Source organism: Thamnophis sirtalis, unplaced genomic scaffold (genome assembly GCF_051295495.1).
Source record: "Thamnophis sirtalis isolate CommonGarterSnake01/CBP01778 unplaced genomic scaffold, rThaSir2_p1.2 scaffold_1, whole genome shotgun sequence".
Lineage (NCBI taxonomy): Eukaryota > Metazoa > Chordata > Lepidosauria > Squamata > Natricidae > Thamnophis > Thamnophis sirtalis.
This window is the reverse complement of record NW_028261381.1, coordinates 154,982,185-155,006,709: the sequence shown is the minus strand read 5'-3', so window position 1 is coordinate 155,006,709 and position 24,525 is coordinate 154,982,185. Positions and strand designations below refer to the sequence as shown.

At 41.6% G+C, this 24,525-nt stretch overlaps 1 protein-coding gene across 1 annotated transcript in view; it reads left to right on the top strand.

Annotated features, from left to right (window-relative positions):
* Positions 1-20,134, top strand: part of ERO1A (endoplasmic reticulum oxidoreductase 1 alpha) — a 31,616-nt gene extending 11,482 nt beyond the window's left edge. The window contains exons 6-16 of the mRNA XM_087728451.1: positions 851-924; positions 1,914-2,034; positions 4,224-4,270; positions 5,953-5,970; positions 6,848-6,874; positions 7,005-7,097; positions 10,480-10,726; positions 13,732-13,801; positions 13,999-14,085; positions 15,716-15,849; positions 16,008-20,134. Coding sequence (XP_087584577.1) covers positions 851-924; positions 1,914-2,034; positions 4,224-4,270; positions 5,953-5,970; positions 6,848-6,874; positions 7,005-7,097; positions 10,480-10,726; positions 13,732-13,801; positions 13,999-14,085; positions 15,716-15,849; positions 16,008-16,068 — 979 coding nt within the window. The 3' untranslated portion in view covers positions 16,069-20,134. The remainder of the gene's footprint in view (positions 1-850; positions 925-1,913; positions 2,035-4,223; positions 4,271-5,952; positions 5,971-6,847; positions 6,875-7,004; positions 7,098-10,479; positions 10,727-13,731; positions 13,802-13,998; positions 14,086-15,715; positions 15,850-16,007) is intronic.
* The last annotated feature ends 4,391 nt before the right edge of the window (positions 20,135-24,525 follow it).

Here is a 24,525-nt window from a genome sequence, read left to right as displayed (position 1 = left end):
TCCTCGATGGAAGGCAGGTTGGTAGCAATTGTTTTTTCTGCAGTTCTAATTATCCGTTTAAGTCTGTGTCTGTCTCATTTGGTTGCAGAGCCAAACCAGACAGTTATGAAGGTGCAGATGACAGACTCAATAATTCATTTGTAGAACTGAATCAGCAGCTCTTTGGGAAGTTTGAGCTTCCTGAGTTGGTGCAGAAAGAACATTCCTTGTTGTGCTTTTTTGATGATGTTTTTGATGTTAGGAGTCCATTTTAAGAAAAAGGGGAAGTTTTTCTAGTTTGGCAACGTTGTTATTATTTCAGTCAGTTGCAATAGCACTTAGACTTATAGCAATAGCATTTAGACTTGTATACCACTTTATAGTGCTTTACAGCCCTCTCTAAGCGGTTTACAGAGTCAGCCTATTGCCCCCAACAATCCGGGTCCTCATTTTACCGACTTCAGAAGGATGGAAGGCTGAGTCAGATATAGGTGGCTTAGGCAGCACAATGTGTTTAGCCATAGTTTCTTTAATTAAAGTATGTTATATGAACTATTAAGCTGTGTTTGCATATCTCACTAAGTTATAAAATGAGGTTTACAAACCACAGTTGTTGGGTTCATATTATCATAAATCAAAACCATAACTTTATTATGTTTTGAGCAAGTGGTGTTTCAGTTATATATTTAGCTCATGTTGAAGTGCCAAATTCAGGATTCCTTCCAGCCCTCTTAACTGTTGCCTACCAATGTTTTTGGGCATGTTGATATTATGTGTGACACTTTCACACCTCCCATAGTAATTTTACCCAGGTTCCTGTATTTATGTAGAACCATTTCCATGCATAAACATTTTCTCACTTATTTTGCAGTGAAGAAACTGCACGGGCTATGATTCAATGGACTCAGCATGACGATTCTTCAGAAAACTTTTGTGAAGCTGATGGTACTGTTGGTGTCTCCATTCCCTGTGTTTCTATTAAGACTTCTAAGGTGGTTTCAAGGAGAACAATAACATAATCTTGGAGATCTCCTAGGCCAACTTTCTGCTCAAGCAGAGAAATGCTATGCCATTTTAGACAAATGGTTGCCCAATCTTTTCTTTAAAATCCATAGTGCCCGCAACATCCGGAGGATTTAAAGAAAGCTTACATATGTATTTGAGATATACAGACATATGTCTGTTATCTTGATGGTCACCCTCTTATTCTTATGTAAAATTTAAATTCCTCTAAACTACATGAAGTGGGAGGAGAAGATAAAGGAACATAGTAGAAAGCTATGGTCGAAATCAGAGGTCCCCAACCTTTACAGCTTGGCAGCCCAATGTTTGCGGGAGAGGGTAACTGGCCTGCTGCTTGTGCAAGCCCAACTGTGCATGCGTGGGCTGACTAGTTCATGTGGCCTGGTTCCAAACCAACCACAACCCGGTAGTAGGCTATGGCTTGGAGTTTGGGGACCCCTGGTTTATAAGTCAAGAACTACCTGTAACACTTCCAATGTTTGTAGAATGAAATGATTCCAAACTATCCTGGAAACTTTTGCTAGTTTTGTCAGATTCTTGTTTGATTAAATGAGGAGGAGTGTGCCTTGCACAGCATGAATCCACAACAGTGGTGGGTTTCTAATTTTTTTACTACTGGTTCGCTTGTACTCGCATGTGCACTCACGTGTGCATGCGCAGAAGCATCCAGGTGGGTGGGCGGAGCCTCTCACCACCGCTACCACCAGTTTGCCCGATACGGGCCGAACCAGGAGCAACCCACCTCTGGTCCACAACAGAGGAAGTTGTGGGTTTTTTCCTCATCTGTTTCATGTTGGAAAAAATGGAACACTCTGAGGTAAAGACTACAAAAGCAATTGGCAAGATGCATCCTCAGATACATTCTTATTCTCTTTATCTCTCGTTTTAATGCAGTTCTTTTTCCTTTCCAGATATCCATTCTCCTGAAGCAGAATATGTAGATTTACTTCTGAATCCAGAACGTTACACTGGCTACAAAGGCCCCGAAGCCTGGAAGATTTGGAACAGTATTTATGAAGAAAACTGTTTTAAGTATGTTTATTTGGCCAGGCTTTACATTTTTAAGATTCCCCCCCCCAAAAAAAGATCCTCATCTATTTTTCTCCTGGCTAAATTTCCTAAGGATTTCTAAGATAGTAATGTTTATTTATATTTTTAACATCTTTACATCTTGCTTTTCAATCTACCATATTTTTCAGAGTATATGATGCACCAGAGTTATAAGATGCACTGGAGTATAATATGCATCAAGATTTGAAGAGGCAAATTAAAAAAAAAGTTTTTGCACTCTACAAACCTCCCAAAAATGGCCCGTTTTTGTGAAAATGGGCCCGTTGTCCCCCCCAAAAAAGGACATGCATAACCTTTAGGAGCTTTCAGAGTGCTCATGAGGGCTGGAAAGGGCAAAGAGCAAAAAAACGCCCCATTTTTTGCTCATTTCTGCCCTTTTCAACCCCCAGGAGCACTCCGGAAGCCGCCTAAAGGCTATGCACGGCCATTTTTGCAAAGGGGTGGGGTTTCGGGAGGCAAAAAATGCTGTATTCAGTGTTTAAGATGCACCCAGATTTTCAGCCTCTTTTTTGAGGGAAAAAAGTGTGTCTTATACTCCGAAAAATATGGTAGTTGTTGAAGTAGCTTCAAAAACAGCAAAATAATAGCATAGTTTCACTCTCAGTCCATGGAAGAGATGTTTGTAAATGTCTTTAAAAGGTGAAAAAGTAACAGCATTTTAAATACGCACAGAGACTGACTGGCATGCTATGCTAACTCAGTTAAGAATGGCTTATTAAAAAAATCTGGAGTTGGCTGGCATCACACAACCAGATCCATGCCCTGCAAACACAGTGAATGTATTTTCCCAACTTGTTGAGATAAAACATGCCATTTAATAAAAGAACAGGGCTATGTTGTGGCTTATCTTGGGCATCTCAGCTATGCACAGACATGTGCTCAGTACAAATCTCAGCTCTGCCACAAATTCCTTTGGTGTCCTTTGACAAAGTAATTTTTTCAGCCTTTGTTTCCTGTACCACTAGAACAGACAGAGTATTACACCACAGTTATACTTTCACTACCGGTATACCTAATAAATAGAGAGCATGTTAGAGAAATCATGGCTGTATGACTTGAATAATATAAAAAAGCAGCCTGTGTTCCCACAACTTCTTGGAGTTATTAACTGGAAAGACTTGGCACAGAGTCTCAGAGATTCATGGACAGATCTTCACACTCCTGAAACGAATGAATGAATTATTTCCTGCAAAAGCTCACTTCCTTTTTATTTCCTATGGGAGGGGCCATTCACCATCCACCTGTGGCTTTACTCCTATCTACTCTGATTTCTGAGCTGTTCTTTTTTTCTGGCAGCTCTGCTCATGCGCACACTGGAAACAGGCTCCAGCTGTTCCTCTGCCTCACTGCTGTCTAGCTCTGAAGGCAGCTGAGAACTGCCAGACGGCCTTGGCACCATCTCTGCCTCCGATGCAGAGCCCTCATCTGAGCCTTCCTCAGCCTCCAGGACTGGCCCATGTTCCTCCCCAACCTCCTCACTGTCCGACTGCTGCCAGCTCCATTGGCTGCTGGCGGGCCTCAACACTCTAAGACAAGACTAAAACTCAAATTTCCCCAGTCCTAATTCAGTGTTTTTATCACCAGACCAAACTGGTTAACATCTGCATGTCACTTGTTAGATATTGAAAGAATTATAGCAATGTGAAAATCTTTATTATAGGGTCTTCCCTAGTTTTAGAGAGTTGATTAAAGTTTTCCCCATCCAGAAACTCTGTTACATTATAGCTTCCATCGTTCCCTGCAATGCCAATTGCATGGAATTACTAGTCCAATATATTTAGAAGGTGCCAGGTTAGGATAAATAAAGACTTTAAAAGAAAGAATGAATCAATGCATCCTTGAAAGAAGTCTGAAAATTTGCCTTTCCCTCATAAACTTGTCCATTCAGCAATTAAGATGATACCTTCAAAGAATTTTTTAAATCCTTTTGAAATTAGTAACTATGGTACATTCAAATGCTTCTCTTTAAATATTGGTCTAGTTCACTCCCTTTAGCCTTTAGACCTAAGTTAAAAGTGATTTTATTTGCTAGAAATTGCAATGAAAATAATTCATTTCTATGGTGGTCAATTGCTTTTAGTATTACATTTAACCAATATTATTTGTACATGGTTTTAACTATAAATAATTAAAATATGTTTATCTTATAGGCCTCGCTCAGTAAAAAGGCCTTTAAATCCATTGGCTTCTGGCAGAGGTAAGCTTATCTTTCCATTATTTTTCAGAGAAAGTTGATATTGTTAGTGGACAGAGTTGCCAAGTGTTTGCAAATATTAGGGTTATTGATAAAAGAAGAGGGGCAAAATTCAAATTGGATTAACATTTTTCAGTGCGTATTAATGTCACATTTCATGCTGCTACACTATTAAAAAAAATCTCTAAACATGGGAGGGCAATCAAAAGAGAAAATGGCAAATAAGAATGGAATAGAGTCAAAAATAGGAAGAAAGCAAATAGAAGCAATATGTTCTTAAAATATTGTCTACTCAAGTGATTGAGGCACCGGGCTAGAAATCGGAGACCATGACTTCAGATTCCACTTCAGTCAAAAATGCTAGCTGGATGACCCTAGGCCAGTTATTCTCTCCCAGCCTAGACCACTTCACATGGTTTGTTCTCACCTAGGCTTCCCCAAACCATGAAGCAGACTCCTTGTCCCAACAAAAACCCCTTTTTATTAAGTTAATGTGAATTCCTCTCATTCACATCTAGCAAAGTCTTTCAAGGGTGAATTTTCAGTCACAAACCTTATCTGGCTTAGAGTGCTGCCAGGCCGATTTCTTCAAAACTTGGCAAGGAGTCTCCAAGAGTCTTGAACCAATTAAGCGAACTAATTGTCTCCTGCAAACTCCACTCCCTTTTCGCTCCTCTTTTATTCCCTATGGGAGGAGCCATTCACTGTCTACCTGTGGCCTTACTCCCAAGTCGATCCTTGTTCCTTAACTGTTCCCTTCATTTGGCAACTCTGCGCATGCGCACACTGGGAATAGGCTCCAGCTGTTCGTCTGTCTCACTGATGTCTGTCTTCGAAGGCAGCTGATAACTGTCAGACAGCCCTGGCCCCATCTCTACCTCCGACACAGAGCCCTCATCAGAGCCTTCCCCAGACTCCAGGACTGGTCCATGTTCCTCCCCAACCTCCTCACTGTCCAAATCTGCTGCCAGCTCCACTGACTGCTGGCAGACCGCAACAGGGTTGTTATTATTGTGGGGAAAATAGGAGGAAGAAGGAGTATTAGATATGTCCTCCGCCTTGAGTTATTTGTAAAAAAAAAGGCAGGATATAAACAAAACCCTTATAGATAAAAAAATGTAGGCTACAAGGAGTATTATTAATACTGCAGGAAGTCAAAGGGTGGCCAAATAAGATTCTTTTTAGAATAGGAATAATGCTAAAGTATTTTGATTAGCTGCATGCCCCTCCCCATCAGTCTAGCGATCTGGTATAAATTGTGTAAGTCTGATTAATGACTGAACTAAAGCAGTTTCACTCTGAATCATGTAAGTCTGGGGAAAAGAAGCATAATAAATTCAGCAAGGCAAGATAAGATATGATCATTACTATTTTAAAACAAAGTAGTAGTTCTTGGGATAGAATGGAGATGGATGCAGAAGTTAATATTTTTAGTACCGGTTGTATTACATTGTGTTAGGCAATGAGTGCTCACTAGAATCTTTGGAGTACAACTCCCATAATCCTTTACTATTGGCTTTACTGTCTGAGGTTGATGGGAAAGGAAACTCAGAGCTTTCAGAGGCAAATATTTTCTATTTTATCAGAGTGCTCATGCCCATTGAAGTAGTCTAAAAATATCTTAAGACATTTCATCTGATTGAAATGTAATCTCCTCCTTTTCTATTTTTAATTTGCTTTTACAGGAGTAAGAGAAAATGAAGGTGAGTGCATTCCCAGCAATAACCAAGAGGATAGATATATTGATGGATGTTAATTATTTGGGGGGGAAATGTCGGTATTTAGCAAAATGCACACTGACTGCCATTTCTTCTTCCCTTCTGTACACTTCATACTCACTCTTCCAAAATTAGCTGTGTGAGGACCGAGTTGAATTCATCCTTCTTCTTAACAGTCCTTTATTCTGCTGTTGGAGGAATATGTTGGCAACGTGTACCAATGTATTAGCTCAGGGGGTCAAACTCAAGGCCCGCGGGCTGGATTTGGCCCATGGGCTGCTTAAATCTGGCTCACAGGAGCAGCCTGGAAATAGCAAAGGACTGGCCCATGGTGTTTCTGGCAGCCAAAATGGGCCATTGGGAGGCTGCATGCACACACACCTGTGCCCCATTTTGGCTAATAGTGCTGCAGGAGGCCGGCCAGGCCAAAAAGAGGGCATGGGGAGGCTGCACATGGCCCCCCTGTGCCTTATTTTGGCCACCAGGGTTCTGTAGGAGGCAACCATACTGCCTCCCCCCCCCCTCTCTCTCTCTCACACACACGTGGCTGGCCTTCGGAGAACTACAATGCTGATTTGGCCCTTGAAGAAATTCAGTTTGACACCACTGTATTAGCTGATATGGTTGGAGCTAAGAAGTGGAAGAATTAAGACCATTTTATTAGTATGTGCAGCAGGAGGAGATGGGTGTACCTACTTCAGGGTTATGACCTCAATGTTGAGATGAGACCCTGCTTTTGGAAAAATTCTTATATACTCTAGTAATCAACGTTGGCATTAGATGCGACAAATGAAGCTATCATAGATACATTTCTGTTGTGAGAAATCCTTTGTGATGGCTCTCTCTCTCTCTCTCTTTTCAGGGAATATGTTTTACAGCTGGTTGCAAGGTAATTGATTTTTTTTAACCACTTTAACTAACGCACCGTGGATTGCATTGCAGATGCAACATTGATTACACTGCAGAATTAAATTTCTACCCTTCAAATTGCCATACTTTCCTCTCAATGTTTCTTACAGATCTCTGTGTGGAGAAGAGAGCTTTCTACAAACTTATTTCCGGTCTTCACGCAAGCATCAACATTCATCTCAGTGCCAGATACCTTTTGCAAGGTTAGTGGTCTCATTTTCTCCTTAATGCTCCAGATGAGGGAAAGGGGAAGGGGAAGATCACGTGGTCATTTCTCCTGCTGCATTGCCACTGTGGCAGTCGTGAACTCTTGAGAGCTCACTTCACTTCCTTTGACAACCAAAATATCCCTTTGTGATGCCTTGCAAAACCTTGTATCCTAATAAAGCTGTACAAAAGACTCAAACTATAGAAAGAAAGTGAAAAGATGGCAATGTACATGCTTGGGCAGCCCATCACTGAAATGCACTTGTCTCTTCCACCTGCTTCATTTGGAGGGATTCTGTTGATGATGTTGGATATAACTAACCCTAACTCTCAATTTATTTAGGATTCTGAAGCACAGGTGGCATGCGGAGCCATTTGAAAGGGCATGCAAGGCGATGCCCTGTCAGCTGGCCAGCACCCATGCGTGTGCTGGCCAGCTGACCGGCCTTCTCTTGAGGCCGCCCCCCGAGGCTTCCTTGAAGCCTCCAAAGAGTGAAAAACTGGCCCTACGGGCAAACCGGAAATTTTGGAATGGACTTCTGGTTTGCTTATAGGTCCGATTTCCCTCCAGAGCCTTTAGGGAAGCCTCCTGAAGGTCCCTGAAAGCTCCGGAGGTCAAAAATCGGCCCTAAGGGGAAACCGGAAGTTCGGGAATATGGTTGAAAATTGGCCCTATGGACAAACCAGAAGTCACCATTCCCGAACTTCTGGTTTCTCCATAGGTCCATTTTTGCCCTCCAGAAGTTCAGGGAAGCTCCTGAGGCCTCCGGAGGGCGTCCAGGCGGGAGGCTGTTTTCACCCTCCCCAGGCTCCTAGAAAACCTCTGGAGCCTGGGAAAGGCAAAAAAAATGCTGCAAAAGCGGGGTGGGTAGGTCACTGATCGCGTGCATGCACACGTACTGGGGGGGCGCACATAGCATTATGGGTGTGGCACACCGGCGCACAACCCCTCTGTGCTCCCCCGTTTTTGGCACGGCAGCCAAAAAAGGTTTGCCATCACTGCACTAGTATCTGAGGCAGGGAAGTGAAGTTTATGGCAGAAGATCTATGGCTTCTGGGCCAGAAAGAAAACAAAGTGTGTCAGGTTTTGTTATGACTGTTCACAGATTTTTTTCACCCCCAATATTGATTTAATCAAATGACTGAGCAAAACAGAAAATAGAAAACAGAAGTTTTACAAGAAGTTCTGAGGCAACATAATGCAGGATGAAAGAGCCAAACCACACATAAAATAGGAAGTATGAGATCATCGAATGATAGAACGCCTTGAATTGTGTTTCACCTTCCAGCAGGATCAAAATTTAATTGCATCAGCCATACTGGCAAAGAAGCTTCTTTAATATTTTATTTATGTGTTGTTTTCCCTGATCTGGATGATTTGCTTTTTCATATGCTATCAAGAAGTCCCTAGCTGAGTAGCTGAATCTTCTTTTTACCCTTATCAGTGAATTTAAGGCACGTGGGAACAAATAAAAGTGTATCTTTGAAGATACCACAGGGGGGACGGGGGAACCTCCCTGCAGTGACTGAAGGGTGGCAAATATATGAACCAGAAACAGGTTTTATCGATTTGATTTATAAGATTGCTCAAGTCCAAACCAAAGATATCCAGAAGGAGAAAGGTCATCCATTCTAAAAACAATATAACACACAAGGTTGGATTAGATTAGGTTTTTTTTAAAATCCTGCCTCTATTGTTTTTATAAATAACTCAAAGCAGCAAACCTATCTAATTCTCCTTCCTCCTCCTAATTTCCCCCAACAACAACCCTGTGAGGGGAGTTGGGCTGAGAGAGAGGGACTGGCCCAAAGTCACCCAGCTGGCTTTCATGCCTAAAATCGGACTAGAACTCACAACCCCCTGGTTCCTAGCCTGGTGCCTCCTTACTTGGAGGAACAACCTGTTTTTACGGGACCTTCTAAATATAGAAGTTGGCAATGCTTCAAATCTCATCCATTTGATGGGATTTAGAAAATGTGCTTTGTTTGTATAAGTTCCTACCTTCTGAAATAATATTCCCTAAGATCTGCTTGAGAGGTAAGTAGCCATACAAAGAAAGAATGAATGAGTCAATCAGTCAGAAAATTAATCAATCCCATTAGATATTTTTTTTACAATATGATTGAAGTTGTCCATCTACATATATATTGTAGATAAAAGAAAAAAGCAGATGATTATGGGATGAATGGGTACTTTTTAAATGTTAAAAAACATTTTGGCCACAGAATGGTGTTCTGATGTGTTGATGTCACTTAGCAAGTACAACCTCTTCCTCCTATAGCTGTGATGGGGAACCAGGGGTGGGTTTCAACCGGTTTGCGGCGGTCCCTGCGAACCGGTTGGTCGCTGAACCCGGAAGTAAGTAACTTCCGGGAACGGCAAAGGGCGCGCCCGCCCGCCCGTGGCCCTTACCCGGTTTTGACGAGTTCTGCGCTTCCACGCATGCGCAGGACGCATACAGTGCCTGCACGATCGTCCAGGAGCAGCTGGAGCATCGCGCAGACGCTAGTATGCATGCGTGCACCACGGGCGTGCACGAGGACGCCGCCGGCTCCGTTCCAACCGAACCGGTTGGAACGGGGCGAGGAACCCACCTCTGTGGGGAACCTATGGCACACGTGCCACAGGTAATATGCGGACCCATTTGTTAGGCCACGCGAGGTGTTGCCCTGTCAGCTACAGCGCACATGTGCGCACTGGCCAGCTGACTTTGGCCTTCTTTTAAGGCTGTTTTTTGCCTGCCGGAGGTTTCCCTGAAGTTCGGGAATGGACTTCCAGTTTGCCTGTAGGGGCATTTTTCGCACTCCAGAGGCTTCAGGGAAGCCTCCTGAAGGCCCGGAGGGTGAAAAACGGCCCTATGGCCAAACTGGAAGTCCGTTCTTGAAATTCCACTTTGCCCGTAGGGCCATTTTTCAAGCTCTGGAGGTTTCAGGGAAGCCTCTGGGGGTGGGGTGGGGAGATTGTTTTCGCCCTGCACAGACTCCTAGAAAGCCTCTGGAGCCTGGGTAGGGGGAAAAATGGGTCTATCACGTGCCAAAAGTGGGGGGGAGGGGGGTTTCACGCACATGCACGAAGGGGGGATCACACGCATATCATTATGGAGGTGGGCACGCCCGCGCATGACTCCCCTTCACTCCCCTTGCTTTTGGCACGCGATGGGAAAAATGTTAGCCATCACTGTCCTATAGCTTTGATTTGTTCTACAAGTCAGAATAATAAATACAACAGTCATGACCTTCTACCCTTGGCTGAATTTCAGCATCCAGTCTAGGAGGTCTACAGTTTGTATGCTTAGGATGAGATGGTTGAGGCTTGCCATGAATGATTCTTGAGTCATACCTTCAATCTTACTTTAGCCCTTTCTTTTCTTTTGTAAGACACGTGGGCAGAGAAGAAATGGGGGCACAATGTTACAGAGTTCCAGCTGCGCTTTGATGAGATCTTGACACAAGGCGAAGGTCCCAGGAGGCTGAAGAACCTGTATTTCATCTATCTAATTGAGTTACGGGCTCTCTCAAAAATCTTGCCCTTTTTTGAGCGCCTTGATTTCCAGCTTTTCACAGGGGACGAGGATCAAGATGTAAAAACCAAGAACCTTCTCCTGGAAGTTCTTCATTTAATTAAGTAAGTGCAATCCATTTCAATGTTCTTCTTTGGTCACTCCAAGTTTGGGGTGCTGTTTGTAATCCTTCTTGCTTGTTAGTGGTTATTTTCAATGGATTGTTAGTCTCCCAGAGTTGGATGTTGGGTGGGCATAAATTGAATACATAAATAAAATAACATAAACAAAGTCCTTGGGTTGATGGGATGATTGTGCTGCAAAGAGCAGGTTCTTAATTCACTTTACTGGTGTAAAGTAACCAGTTCAAACAAAATGATTTATTTTCAGTGATTTATTTTCAAGGTATTATTGGAAGTCCCTAAAAGCATTGTAAATAATTTCTGAAGGTTAGAACAATATTAGGAAAATGCTAAATGGTATTATAAATCTGTTCATGTTTTGAGTGTATATTTAAAGCGTTTGAAAATCACAGCCTTTTCTTCATCTTAACCACTGATGGATAAAAAGATTTTATTAATTTCCCATCTTCATTATTTTGATAAATAACACAAGGCAACTAACATACCTAATACTCCTTCCTCCTCCTATTTCTCCCACAACAACAACCCTGTGAGGAGAGTTGGATCGAGTGACAGGGATTAGCCAATGGTTACCCAGATGGCCTTTATTCCTAAAGTGGGACTAGAACTCACAGTCTCCTGGCGATTGACCCAAAGTCATCAACTTGGTTTTCATACCTATAATGGGACTAGAACTCACAGTTTCCTGGTTTGTAGCCTGATGTCTTAATCTCTACACCAAATATGAAGAACCAAGAGCCCATTTATTTGTTAATATGTACAATGATACATTCATTGCACACTGTGTAAGAGAGCCAAACAAATAACATTCCAGATGGATTCTGTAACTAAATTGGGCATAGAAATCAGGCATTCCAAAATGCAACCCACTCAGGAAAGGTTTCCTTGCTCAAACTGAAATGGGGCACTGCTTATTATACAATATAATACAATACAATAGCAGAGTTGGAAGGGACCTCGGAGGTCTTCTAGTCCAACCCTCTGCCTAGGCAGGAAACCCTATACTGTTTCAGACAAATGGCAATCCAACATCTTCTTAAAGACTTCCAGTGTTGGGGCATGCACAACTTCTGGAGGCAAGCTGTTCCACTGATTAATTGTTCTAACTGTCAGGAAATTTCTCCCCAGTTCTAAGTTGCTTCTCTCCTTGATTAGTTTCCACCTATTGCTTCTTGTTCTACCCTCAGGTGCTTTGGAGAATAGCTTGACTCCTTCTTTGTGGCAGCCTCTGAGATAGTGGAACACTGCTATCATGTCTCCCCTAGTCCTTCTTTTCATTAAACTAGACATACCCAGTTTCTGCAACCGTTCTTCATATGTTTTAGTCTCCAGTTCCCTAATCCTCTTTGTTGCTCTTCTCTGCACTCTTTCTAGAATCTCCACATCTTTTCTACATCGTGGCGACCAAAACTGAATGCAGTATTTCAAGTGTGGCCTTACCAAGGCATTATAAAGTGATCTTGATTCTATCGCTCTGTTTATGTAGCCTAGAACTGTGTTGTCTTTTTTGGCAGCTGCTGCACACTGCTGGCTCATATTTAAATGGTTGTCCACTAGGACTCCAAGATCCCTCTCACAGTTACTACTATTGAGCAAGGTACCACCTATACGGTGCCTGTCCATTTCATTTTTGTTGCCTAAATGTAGAACCTTACTCTTTTCACCATTGAATTTCATTTTATTAGATAGTGCCAAATATTCAAGTTTGTCAAGATCCTTCTGTATCTTAAGCCTGTCTTCTGGAGTGATGGCTATTCCTGCCAGCTTGGTGTCATCTGCAAATTTGATGAGTTCCCCATTTATTCCCTCATCCAAATTAATTAAGGGGTGTAAGTTCTCTGCACCTTTTTAGAACCATCTGTCCCATTAATTCTTTATTATGAATAGGATTCATCATACGAACCACAGATCTTACTAAATGAGACCCCTTGGTGTCCCATTCCAATCCACTCCTTGTTGCTAATGTCAGCTGTCAGCTTATGATGCTTGGCTAGCAGAATGGCAGCCATGACAGTGGTTTTCTCAAGTATAGGAACACACAACACTCTGCTTGTACCCAGCTTACCTGAGAGGTAACCTCCACGCATCTTTTCCTTCTGCATATCAAAATTCTGGTTTTTGATTTATGCCAGTTCAAGCAATAAAGTCTTGTTCATCTACTGCTCTCCATTTCAGTGTAGGAAACCTCTTTTTCATTTGGCTGTTGTGCACTATAGGTTGTCCTAGATTTATGACTGTAATTAAACCATCATTAAACCTAGAATTATTTAACGACTATTAAGTCATACTTGTTGTTAAGTGAGTCAGCCCAATTTTATTACCTTTTTGAAGTAGCAATCAACAAAGGCAGTGGTCATTAATCAAACCCATTGTTTGCAATCAATTTTTTTTTTGCCAACCAGAATTGGTAACACTCTTTGCTAGCATTTAATTGTCTGGATTTTTGTTGCCATGATTTAGCAGTCTTAATTAAAATATCTCAATTTTTGGGTGGGTGATAGTAACTTTTTAAAATAGATATTGTTTTATCCTCTAAATAAACATTGCTTTTATCCTATTTCTAATCCTAGTTAAACTTATCTTCATTCTAACTGCAATTAAGGGCTAAAGGATAAACATGGTGGTCTCTCTTGATTGGTGCCTCAATGGAGTTTGGGGAGCATAAATCAAAGGTGTATTTAATTTATGGTTGTCATCTCCAGTATAGTTGCTGAAGGCAATCAGCTTTCAACAAGGTTCACTGTAATGAATTGCAAACTTTGTGAAATACACGGTGTAGCCCTGAAGGCAAATGGCAATAGTACAATAGTACACGGATCTCAAAATGTCACTAGAATCTTAAGATTCTAGTAGTTACAGCAGAAACCAACACAAAAAAACCCTTAAAAGAACTACTGAAATTAATAACTGCTGATGAATAGAATTTTTTTCATTCTCTTCTACAATGACAGACCTTCATTATTAATAGTGTTTGTGTTCTGCCTCAGATCTTTTCCTTTGCACTTCGATGAAAATTCACTTTTTGCTGGAAACCAAAAAGAAGCTGCCAAGTTAAAGGTAAAATTAAGCCACTTTCGGGGCGGGTGGGGGGGGGGAGAATACTTTTTGTAAGCTCAAATGCAACCCTGATGTGGTCCTCCATAAAATTGAGTTTGAGCTCAGTTACCAAATGCGGGAAATGCTACAGATTCAAATGAAAGATAATGAGTGAATTTTTAAATCATTAATTCATTAGTTCCTTTATTCTTTCTCAGGAGGAATTTCGGTTCCATTTTAAGAACATTTCAAGGATCATGGATTGTGTAGAGTGCCTAAAATGTCGCCTTTGGGGGAAACTGCAAGTAAGTTACTCCCTTACCCTCCCCGCCTTTTCCTCTTTCTTCAGCTTCTTTGCATTGGTGGCCTTTGTTCAGGAGTGGTTCCGGCTTCTGTTACTACTGGTTCGCTCAGGGGTGTGCTTGAGGCACGCTATGCACACATGCACAGTAGTAAAAAAATCGCTTCTACATGCAGAAGCAAAAAACAAGATGCCGCCAATAGAACCAATATGGAGGCATGTCCAGTCAAGTTACTACCTACTCAGCCAAACTGGTCCGAACCAGTAGGAACCTACCTCTGCCCTTGTTTTCTGTTTCTGTCTTCTCAATTTGTACTAGAGGTGAATTTCTGCTGGTTTGCCCCGGTTCGGATGAACTGGTAGTAGCGGCGGCCGGAGGTTCCATCCACCCACCCGGATTCTTCTGCACATGTGCACAAGCGAACCAGTAGTAAAATAAATTGAAACCCACCACTGCTTTGTATGCATTTGTTGTCAAGGCTTGATCTTATGCATCCATAATTAGCCCATGTGTCTTTCTTCAACTTTCCTGTTCTCAGCCATTGTCAGGTGTTATATTATTATACTTTTATTCCCCTCCCCTTTTTATATATAGTTCAACGTGGTGAACATGCTTAATTCTCCTGCCTCCTATTTTCTCCTCATCAACCCTATGAAGTGAGTTGGCTTTAGCAATAGCAATAGCACCTAGACTTATATACCGCTTCACTGGTCTTTACAGCCCTCTCTAAGCGGTTTTCAGAGTCAGCATATTGCCTCCAACAATCTGGGTCCTCATTTTGCCAATCTTGGAAGGATGGGAGGCTGACTCAACCTTGAGATGATGAGAATCGAACTTCTGAAATGCTGGCAGTTGGCAGTCAGCAGAATTAGTGCATTCTAACCAATGCGCCACCACAGCTCTTAGAGAGAATGACTGGTCACCCAGATGGATTTCATGAATTCACATTTTCCTGGTTTCTAGGCCAGCACCTTCAGTACTACATAACATTGGCTCTCTTTAAATCTTTTCCCTTCTCCACTCTGCACCAATTAGAGTCTCATTAGGGTAATGACGATGATGGTTTTTTTTAAAGGAACTGTAGCTAATACAAATACTGAATTAGCAAGATATATTACTAGTCAATACCATCATAGCAAAAATATTCTTTTTTTTTTTGATGCACAATTTAAAATTCTTCTTCTAAGGTCAAGTTTGACATTCAGCAAATATCTTTGTATGTTGCAGTTGAAGACCAGTGCAAAATAAAACTCAATAGTAAAAAAAAACATGTTACTTATAAAAAAGAAGAAATTATAAAATTGATTGGACCTTCCAGTTGGTGCACTTTGTATATCAATACACAAAGCAGATATAGCAGAATGTAACTATATTTAGGGCATCTGTCTATGTCTCTGTGTCTGTGTAATTTTAAAATAAGGAAGTTCTATTTCCTTCTTTACTTTTACATTAAAATTGTTTAGCTAGTATAATATTTGCATGTTTGATCTGATAGGATGTTTGGAGGACCACCCATTTATTTAATACTTTATTTAAATTGCCCAGTTTTTACTTTTAAAAAAAAGCTGATCGTGATCACAAGTTCACTTCCTGGTGTGATGTTTAGTTGAGATCTTGTTCCCACTGTGTACAGACTCAGGGCTTGGGAACAGCGCTGAAGATCCTATTTTCTGAAAAACTGATAGAAAACATACCAGAAAAAGGCCCTTCACATGAATTTCATCTAACGAGGCAGGAGATTGTGTCCCTCTTCAATGCTTTTGGAAGGTGAGTTTTGACCCTTTCTATTTGAAAGATGAAATCAGTATCACGTATTCTCCAATTATGTTTCTTTTCCTTTCCACAGTCTCTTCCAGATTAGCTAAATAGAGATGCCATGCTACACTTACATCCAAATAATATATTTTTTTCATTGTCTGATGCAGGATTTCAACAAGCGTTAAAGAATTAGAAAACTTCAAGGAGCTCTTACGCCCTCTTCAGTGAATTGACCCTGATGGAGACCAACTTCCTTGTTTTATGCAGATTGGGCTCAGAGTTTATTCCTGCTGGTGTCATGCCAATATGACCCTATTCTTGGCAAGAAGGGCTAAATCAACATGATTGTAAAAAAATGGTCACATTCTCTAGCTTACAAGTTTATATTTGGCTCTGGGGTAGCTGAAATATTCATGAAAGACTCTTCTTTCAGAGCAGGATATATATCAGATATTGGCCTTAAGCATTCTGATTTTTTAACATGCACACGCACACATACACACACACACACACACACACACACACACCATGAAGGCAGGAGAATTTTATCCTTCCCGATAATTGCTGAACTATGACTCCTGGCAGCCTTTATCGCCATGACTATTAGTGAGAGATGCCAGGAGTTGTATTTCACCCAATATGTGAAGGACTTCAGGTTCCTTACCCCTTGTTTACAAGGTTTCTTCCAGCCTGAAGGATCTTATCTGCTACTTATAAAAAGGCACACTGCAGCTATTCTATATATTTTTCTATTTGTGGAAGGAAAAGGCTAGTTAAAAAAAACCATGGTTACAAATGAGACTTGATGACATCACCTGGGTTCCCTGCAAAGCAACTGCATGATAAAATGCCTCATTTAGAAACACGATTAGAATCTTTTCATCTTACATAACAGTGTCTCTTAACAACAATTACTCTCTGCTTCAGTGTCCTTAAATAATCTTGTGTAAAATGCCCGAATCAACCTAGTCTCACAGATTTGAGTGGAATCCCAATCCATTTGGTGTAGATCCACTTGCCTGTTCAATATAGGAGTTGAAATGAAGGCATTCCCAGCAAGATGGCTCCCTCCTCTCACATAGTTTGCGTGTCATCTTTTGAAGCTGGTTGGAAGTGGAACTCAGGGGTGGGTTTCAGGCGGTTTGCGGCGGTCCCTGCGAACCGGTTGGTTGGCGAACCTGGAAGTAAGTAACTTCCGGGAACGCCGAAGGATTCACCCGCCTGCCCGCGTTTCTTACCCGGTTTTGACGAGTTCTGCGCTTCCACGGATGCGCAGAACACATACAGCGCCTGCGCGATCCTCCAGGAGCAGCTGGAGCATCGCACAGGCGCTAGTACGCATGCGTGCACTGCGCGCGTGCACGAGGACGCCGCCAGCCCCGTTCCAACCGAACCGGTTGGAACGGGGCGAGAAACCCACCCCTGGTGGAACTCCTGACTTAATACTTCCAGTCAGCTCCTGTTTATCATTGGGTTGTATGAGATGGGTCTATGACAATTTGCTGTGGCCAACTTTCCTCAGTCAACTTGTCATGGCCAACTCACTATGGCCAACTCACCACAGCAAACTCACTGCAGGACAGGAGTTACACGAATACCAAAGAAATAGTGGAATAGAATAATTAAAGAAAGGAGAGACAAAAATGAAATGCAAATGACAAAAATGAAAATAATTTTAAATTTTATTTTAAATAATTAAATTGAATTGTTAAATTGTCCCACAGCGAGTTGTCCAATGGCAGGGCTGTCAAACTCCTAGCCCGTGGGCCGGATGCATCATGCGTTGTCCACACCCATGCCCGGTTTAGCGAAGGGGGAAAAAAGTCACGCTACATCATGTAATGCTGCCGTGACAATGCGAGTTTGACACACCTGTCCTATGCCAAGTCGGCTGTGGTGATTTGTCCCATGGTGAATTGGCCATGGTGAGTCGTCCCGTCCCATTATGAGATCCCCTCTTTATTCTTCAAAAATAAAAGCCAAGCTCTGAGTCCAAAGCAACTGGTCTCTAACCAAACCCTCTCCAGAGATTACATTATATATCTCTTCATTCCCAGCTGAAATAGCCATTAGCTGTATTGACTGGGAATGATGGAATTGAGACTACGTTGCTGGATTTTGGTACAATAATTTTTCATCATCTAGTGCCTACTAGATGGTTCAGAGCAATGCCGCAGAAGAACTTCAAGAACTGTTTGAAACAGATCTGTCTTTTCCTGGGACTGCCTGGTTATCTCTGCAGCTCCTGAGCGATTGCACAAAAATGCAGATTTGGTTTAAGGAGTTGCAGAAAAATGATTCAGGAGTCCTTCCCCTTCTTCCCTCAAATTCAGAAGCACCTTTGCAACCCTTTTAGCGGTGGTGGATTCCGGCTTCTTCTACTGCCAGTTTGCTCAGGGACGTGCTTTGGACATGTGTGCACTTGATGTGCGCTATGTGCGCATGCACAGTAGGTAAAAAATGCTTCTGCGCATACGCAGAAGAAAAAACAAGATGGCGCCACCTACGGTGCCGCTGATAGAACCAGTTTGGGGGCGTGGCTGGCCGAGTTGCTACCTACTTGGCCGAAACGGTAGGAACCCACCTCTGCCTATTAGGATCCTTTCCCCCCCCCCCTCACTCTCTTTAGTTGTCCATTCCATGGAGTATGCTTACTCCACACAATCTTTTGTTGATTAAAGGAAAGATTAAAATGTTATACTGTTCATAAAATAAGATACTTAAAACAAATCTTTAACAGTGGAAGATAAAACCCAAGTTTTGAATTTTATAGCTGTTGTGTTCCATTTTACAGAGCTATAGATTATGAACTTTTTGCAAGTTTTAATAATAATAATAGTATCCTTCAGAACTTGGGGTAAAATTATACCTTCATTTTTCCCTTTTAGCATAATCTACAGCATTTCCAGAGCAAACCAAGGAAGATGCCAAGGGTGAAGAAAATAATTTTATATCTGTATTATGATCCCATCTCATCTTGCTTCTTAGTGGGCTTGATGCAATTTTGACACTAGATTGCAACATTTTACATTCTGGTGTGAGAAATTTCACTTTCCCTTCTTCCGAAAAGTTTCATGAAAAGAAAAGTCCATGTTTGCCATATTTGTTGCTTCGTGCCAGACTTACCCAACTTGAGGATGGTATTCCCCAGAATTCTTAGCAACAAGTAGCTGCTTGGGGAATTCCGGGAATTGAATCCATGGGCATTTCCCCTCCCACATTGGGAATTTTTTTTCCTGTTCCAAGATAAATATTTGCATAACATTGGGGGGGATTGTGATAAAACCCTAGGGAATTTCTTCCACTGGGCTAGATAGATTTGTAACTTATGTTTATAATAGCCTAGAGGACGGGTTGTTTTTTTTTTAAATTTCCTGGAAAATAAGAGCTACTCAGGGAACTACAGTTAGAAAATCCCACTCTTGGACTTTCCAATTCCCTACTATTGCACAAAAGAGGGTCCTTCAGCAGAAACTGAATGCTTCAGATCAAGCAAGTCTTGTATTTCGGTAATCCTACCATTAGCTTTGAAACATCTACAGGACATATGCTATTGTAAATTGGCCTCAGGCAGGAGTGTCAAACTCGATTTCATTGAGAGCCACAGGGGTTTGACCACAGGGGGCTGGGGTGGGCGTGGTCAGAGTGGGCGTGGCCAGCTCAACATCACTCCTGTCCGGGGCGCTTGTGGTGACCTGAGCACTCTGCCAGTGAAAATGGGCTCACAAAGGGTTTTTTTTGCTGTGATGGCCTCCTGCTACCCTCTGCCAGTGAAAACTGAGTTCGGGAAGGCTGCGTGTGGCCCTCCCAAACTCTGTTTTCATTGGCAGAGGGTAGCAGGAGGCCGTGGCAGCCGAAAACGAAGCTCAGGAGCCTGTTTTTGCTGGCAGAAGCACCACAGGTCGGTCCTTTGCTGTTTCTGGCCTGTTTCCACAGGCCAGATCTAAGTACCCCATGGACCAGATCCGGCTCCCAGGCCTTGAGTTTGACACCACTGGCCTAAGGGGAAGGGCAGCCTTAATTTAGGCCTGCCCTTGAGATCCACAAGCTGGTGAGATGGGAACTGGGCATTTCAAGCTTAAAGTAAAAAAATAAAATAAGCAAAGTCTTTTTGGCCCTCACTACTGAATGTAATACTTTGGAGCTGCCTCTATATGTTTAATTTCTTCATATTTGTTTAGTAAAATGATGCTTCTTTGATTGCTGTCCTATTTTCAAGGAAAGCACAGTAATAATTTTGTCATGTACTTGAATTGCTCTTTACTGTGAAGATTAAAGTAAGACTTCAAAATAAGATTAAGACTACTACTTCCAAACCACCCCCGTTTCCTTCTTTTTAATTAATTCACCATAGAGAGGACTTCTAAGAGAATAATGCAAACTTTGCTAACTAGCCTTGAGGTTTGGGAGCTGAGGTGGACAGTACTGGAACGTTCATGGAAGTACAAAACCTGGATGTGACAGCTGAGTATATACGTTGTTTACTTCTCTTTCTTTTGATGTTTCCAAAATGAGGCCAAGAGGCTTTGGGGAATTTGAAGGAATGGTTGTTGGAGGTGTTAACAATTTCACTGTGGTGATGGCATTCTTTAAAGGACTAGTAGTACAGTATACAATTGCAACAAATAATTAAGGTTGAACAAAGAGAAAATACTTTTTGGGAGGGTATATGTTTTATTTGCAGTTTGCCTTTAACAACATTTTTTGTGGACTGGGTAATGACTGGGTTAACATATTTTTCACACAGTGCTCCCAATACTAATACAGTTACATGTACAGAAATTTTGTCTTCCAACTTCTAACCTTAACGTGCTCATTATAATATATTCTTTTATATTATACTATATTTTTTGCATCCTGTTCATCGTAATACATTTAGATATATCTAGTCCTAGTCTTTTAAATATTAGCAGAGATCTGCTATTTTCTAGCTGTTTTCGCTGCAACGTCAACCGGAAGTCCCAACAAAGAAAATTTTTAATAGGGGGGGATGTTCCTACAACATGCTTCCAAGTGCAGTTTATTACATCTTGAGCACATGCTGAGGGTAGCCTAACTCACCAAGCTAAAATGTAGATTTTTTTTGGGGGGGGGGGGTAAGCTGTATCTGTTAGAAGAGCCAGAATGTCCCTTTCAAGCATGTAAATTCTGATTTGTTACAGCTATTTGGAAAGTCACAATTTTAAATAGCTCTTCCATAGAATATTTATGGAAGTGCAATTTCACATACTTCAGAATTGTGATATAGGAATATACAGTATGGATGGGGGGGGGGGTTAACTTTCCCTAACGTATCTCCTTGTTTGCTTAAAGATATAAAGACATGTTTTAAAATAGTAATAAGTGATTGACATCCTATTTTACTGGAGAACATCTAAAAGCCTGTTTTGGTTTCTGTTCTTTTAGGAGGTATGTAAAAGTTGTTGGAGTTATAAGGATGCAGCCTTTGCCACACTTGTAGCCTTTTTGAAAGTCTATAGGCATTTGTACTTATCCTCCCTTATCCATCCAGTCTCAACTGTCAGTACCTCTCCTTCCATCCCCCCCTCTCCCGCACCACCATGATGACTGATGAGACTTCTTGGATGAGAAGTGAAATGTTTTCTTCTTCTTCCTCAAGGAAAAAAACACCAGTCCAGTTGCCTTGTGAAAAAGCTCCTTTGAGACCTTATCCAAGTTCTCCCCCCCCCCAAGCTTATTTTTCTGGCAGCAGACCAGAAAAGTAATATTCTGGCAATTGGAAGATGACAAAAATAACCGAAGAAGTCAAATGTAGTCTTTTCACAAGATAAAAACAAGCCTCTTTATTTTAAAATGTAACATTACAATTCAAGAGAAGGAAATGAACGTGGTAGAGCCAGGGCTGCCTCTTTTAGCCTCTCCGATGATTGGAGAGAAAAAGGCAAATAGTGTCAAACAAAACATACCTAAAATACCCCATTCTTGATAAAAGGCTTAGTTTCTTGATTATATATAAAAAGTAGTAACGGATATAAATAAAACACAAGACTGGCCCTCTTCAATGCAGTCAGAATTTCAACAGCCATGTGAATAAAATGGACTCAAATGCTTTAATAAAGAAACTCAGCTTATGACTGGAAGGAACAGCCATCTTCATTCAATGCAATTCAGTGCAAAGACAGTGTGTGTGTCCCTTGGCCTTCATGCAATAGCTTTCCCTCCCAAGAAACAAACTTAAAGTGCTCCAAGTGCATTATAAAACTGATAAAGGAGAAAGTCAAGGTATTTGGGGCAGAGAAAGGAGTAGCTCAACTAGTCTTTGGTGGCTTGTTGAAAAAAAGGGCAGACAATTCAAGTCTTGGCTAAATTTTTGCTACAAGTCAAGGACCAGTTAAGCAGGGAGGGAAGGAGAGAGGTCTTAAGAGCAAAGCCTTATAGTAATATGGTCAAGGAATGTTTGAAACAACTCAAGTTTCACGTGTCAATACTGAAAAAATTACCTCTCTCCTTCCTACCCCAAATTTTGAACACTGTGCAGCAAATAGTTCTCCCAGCACATGTGAAATGCTGACTGCTGTGCCCATGTGATTAATACCTGAAGCTATACCTAGCACATCCAGGGAAGTCAACTCAGTGGTCCAGCCTAACTCAAGAGGAATAAAAAGGGCACTGCAGCTGTTAACTGCAGAACATACAATCTGCTTGCATTGCAGCTGAGGTGAAACAGCTGTAAAACATCTTGGGATTAGAAGCACTTCAAATTCCTCCCAACAGTTTTGCAGCCATCTCTTAAGAGTTTATGCCAGTCTTCTCCCAAATGTATGGAGACTCTCAACTCCTAGATTTCCTCAATTATAACCCCTGGCAGCTGCAGTGCTAATCTACTTACAGACACCATAGTGGAGATGGATGTTTTACACACACCAGTTCTCTTCTTGCTGTAGTTCAGTTTCTCTTGTCTTGGCCACTTTAAGGTGTGTGGACCTCAACTCCCAGAAATCCCTAGCCAGCCATGGGAGGGATTTCTGGGAGTTGAAGCCCACACCTCTTAAAGCAGTCAAGGTTGAGAAACACTCCTCTGCTTTGATAATCAGTCTTTGCTCCAGATGGATAGTGCTCCTAATCATAAACCCACATCAGGAAATCCATCTAATTATGCAGAGAGGATCTCCACATCATCTTGAGTTTATGTGCCTTGTAGTGAGGAAGATGGAAGAACTGACAGCCTTGCCAGTGCAGAATTAGTATTGATTAGAAAGCAGCTATGGGAATTCAAGAACTTCAAAAGTGATCCCACTGCTACTCTTTGGCCAAGGAGTGAGTTGTAATACATGTCAGCAGTAACAGAGGGAGAAATGATTAGAAACAAAAACCATTTCGTTTGGAATCATTCACCTCCGGTTGATAACTTCAATTTCAAAATGCTAAACATACTGTACAGTCCCAAAAAATTATTTTCCAGACTTTTTTTTTTTAGTATCTTCAAGTCAGTTTTGACTCCCATACACTGCCTGTACAAGACTCTGCATTTTGGCAAGGTTTTCAGAAATGGATTGCCACTGTCTCCTTCTTATGTCTGAGAGGAAGGTACTGGCCCAAAGTCACCCAGCTGGTTTTGTGCCTAAAATGGGATTAGAATTGTCTCCTAGTTTCTAACCGGATGCATTACCACTATACCAAACTGGCTCACACTTACACTTAAGGAGGGTTAAGCCATAACTCCTTGTAATCTTCTTTGTGGGCTATATCACTGGAGATGCTAGGGTTGTTAATTCACTTCTTGAAGGCAATAGGTTCATTTGTCCCCATTGTAACATTAGGGTAGTGTTTTAAGTTTCTTTTCAACTAGGAGCGTGCGGGATCCAACAGTTCTATTCAATATAGGCACATGTACTCTTTTCACAAGGGAATAAAATGCATTTGGTCCCACCATATAGAGATTCACCAAAAACGTGTTCAGGAAACCTGGAAGTTACCAAGAGTCCCACCAAGCTAAGATTCATACAACACTTTTAGGGAAAGGTCCTTTCAATTCGAAGACTTTAGGACTTCTTTTGCTCTAACCAGGCTGAAGGTATCAGTTGTAAGGAAAAGGTTAATCCCAAAGCTTCAAGACAACACAGTTGTCAGAAGCCATTTGTGAAATTATGGCCGTTAACACTAGTAGAAGATATACAGTAGTTCTAATTCCAGTTAAAAATGGATGTTCTTCAGTTTTCCATATTCTTCCAAGCTTCTCCACCCTTAAATCTTCCAGATGCATTAGGGGCTGTATCTCCCGTAATTCCCAAGCAGCAAGAAGATACTGGAAGTAGATGCTATGCATCTAAAAGTCATCAAGTTGAGAACAGCAAATCTAAAAAATACCTCTATAAGCCTCTGCTGCCTGGAGTATAAATAGGAATCGCACACTTCTGAGTGGGGGCAGATATAATTAACACTTTCTATTAGACTGTATCTAACTGCAAATCTTTCAGGAGATGCATCCATGGCTACAGTTGCCCTTATCTTCCCCTGCTTGCCTCATCTCTTGGTGATCTCATTGCCTACTACTGTTTCCTTGGTAGGTGGAAGAAATAAAATGACTTTGCTTCACATTCCAAACAGTTGTTTTCTCAGTACCAGAGAATGATGCTCTTGGGTGGTGGTTAAGCAATCCAGGAGCAATTTACATCTCTGTGGTTGCAAAGAAATCAGTCTTGCTTTCATTCCATTGTGGAACAT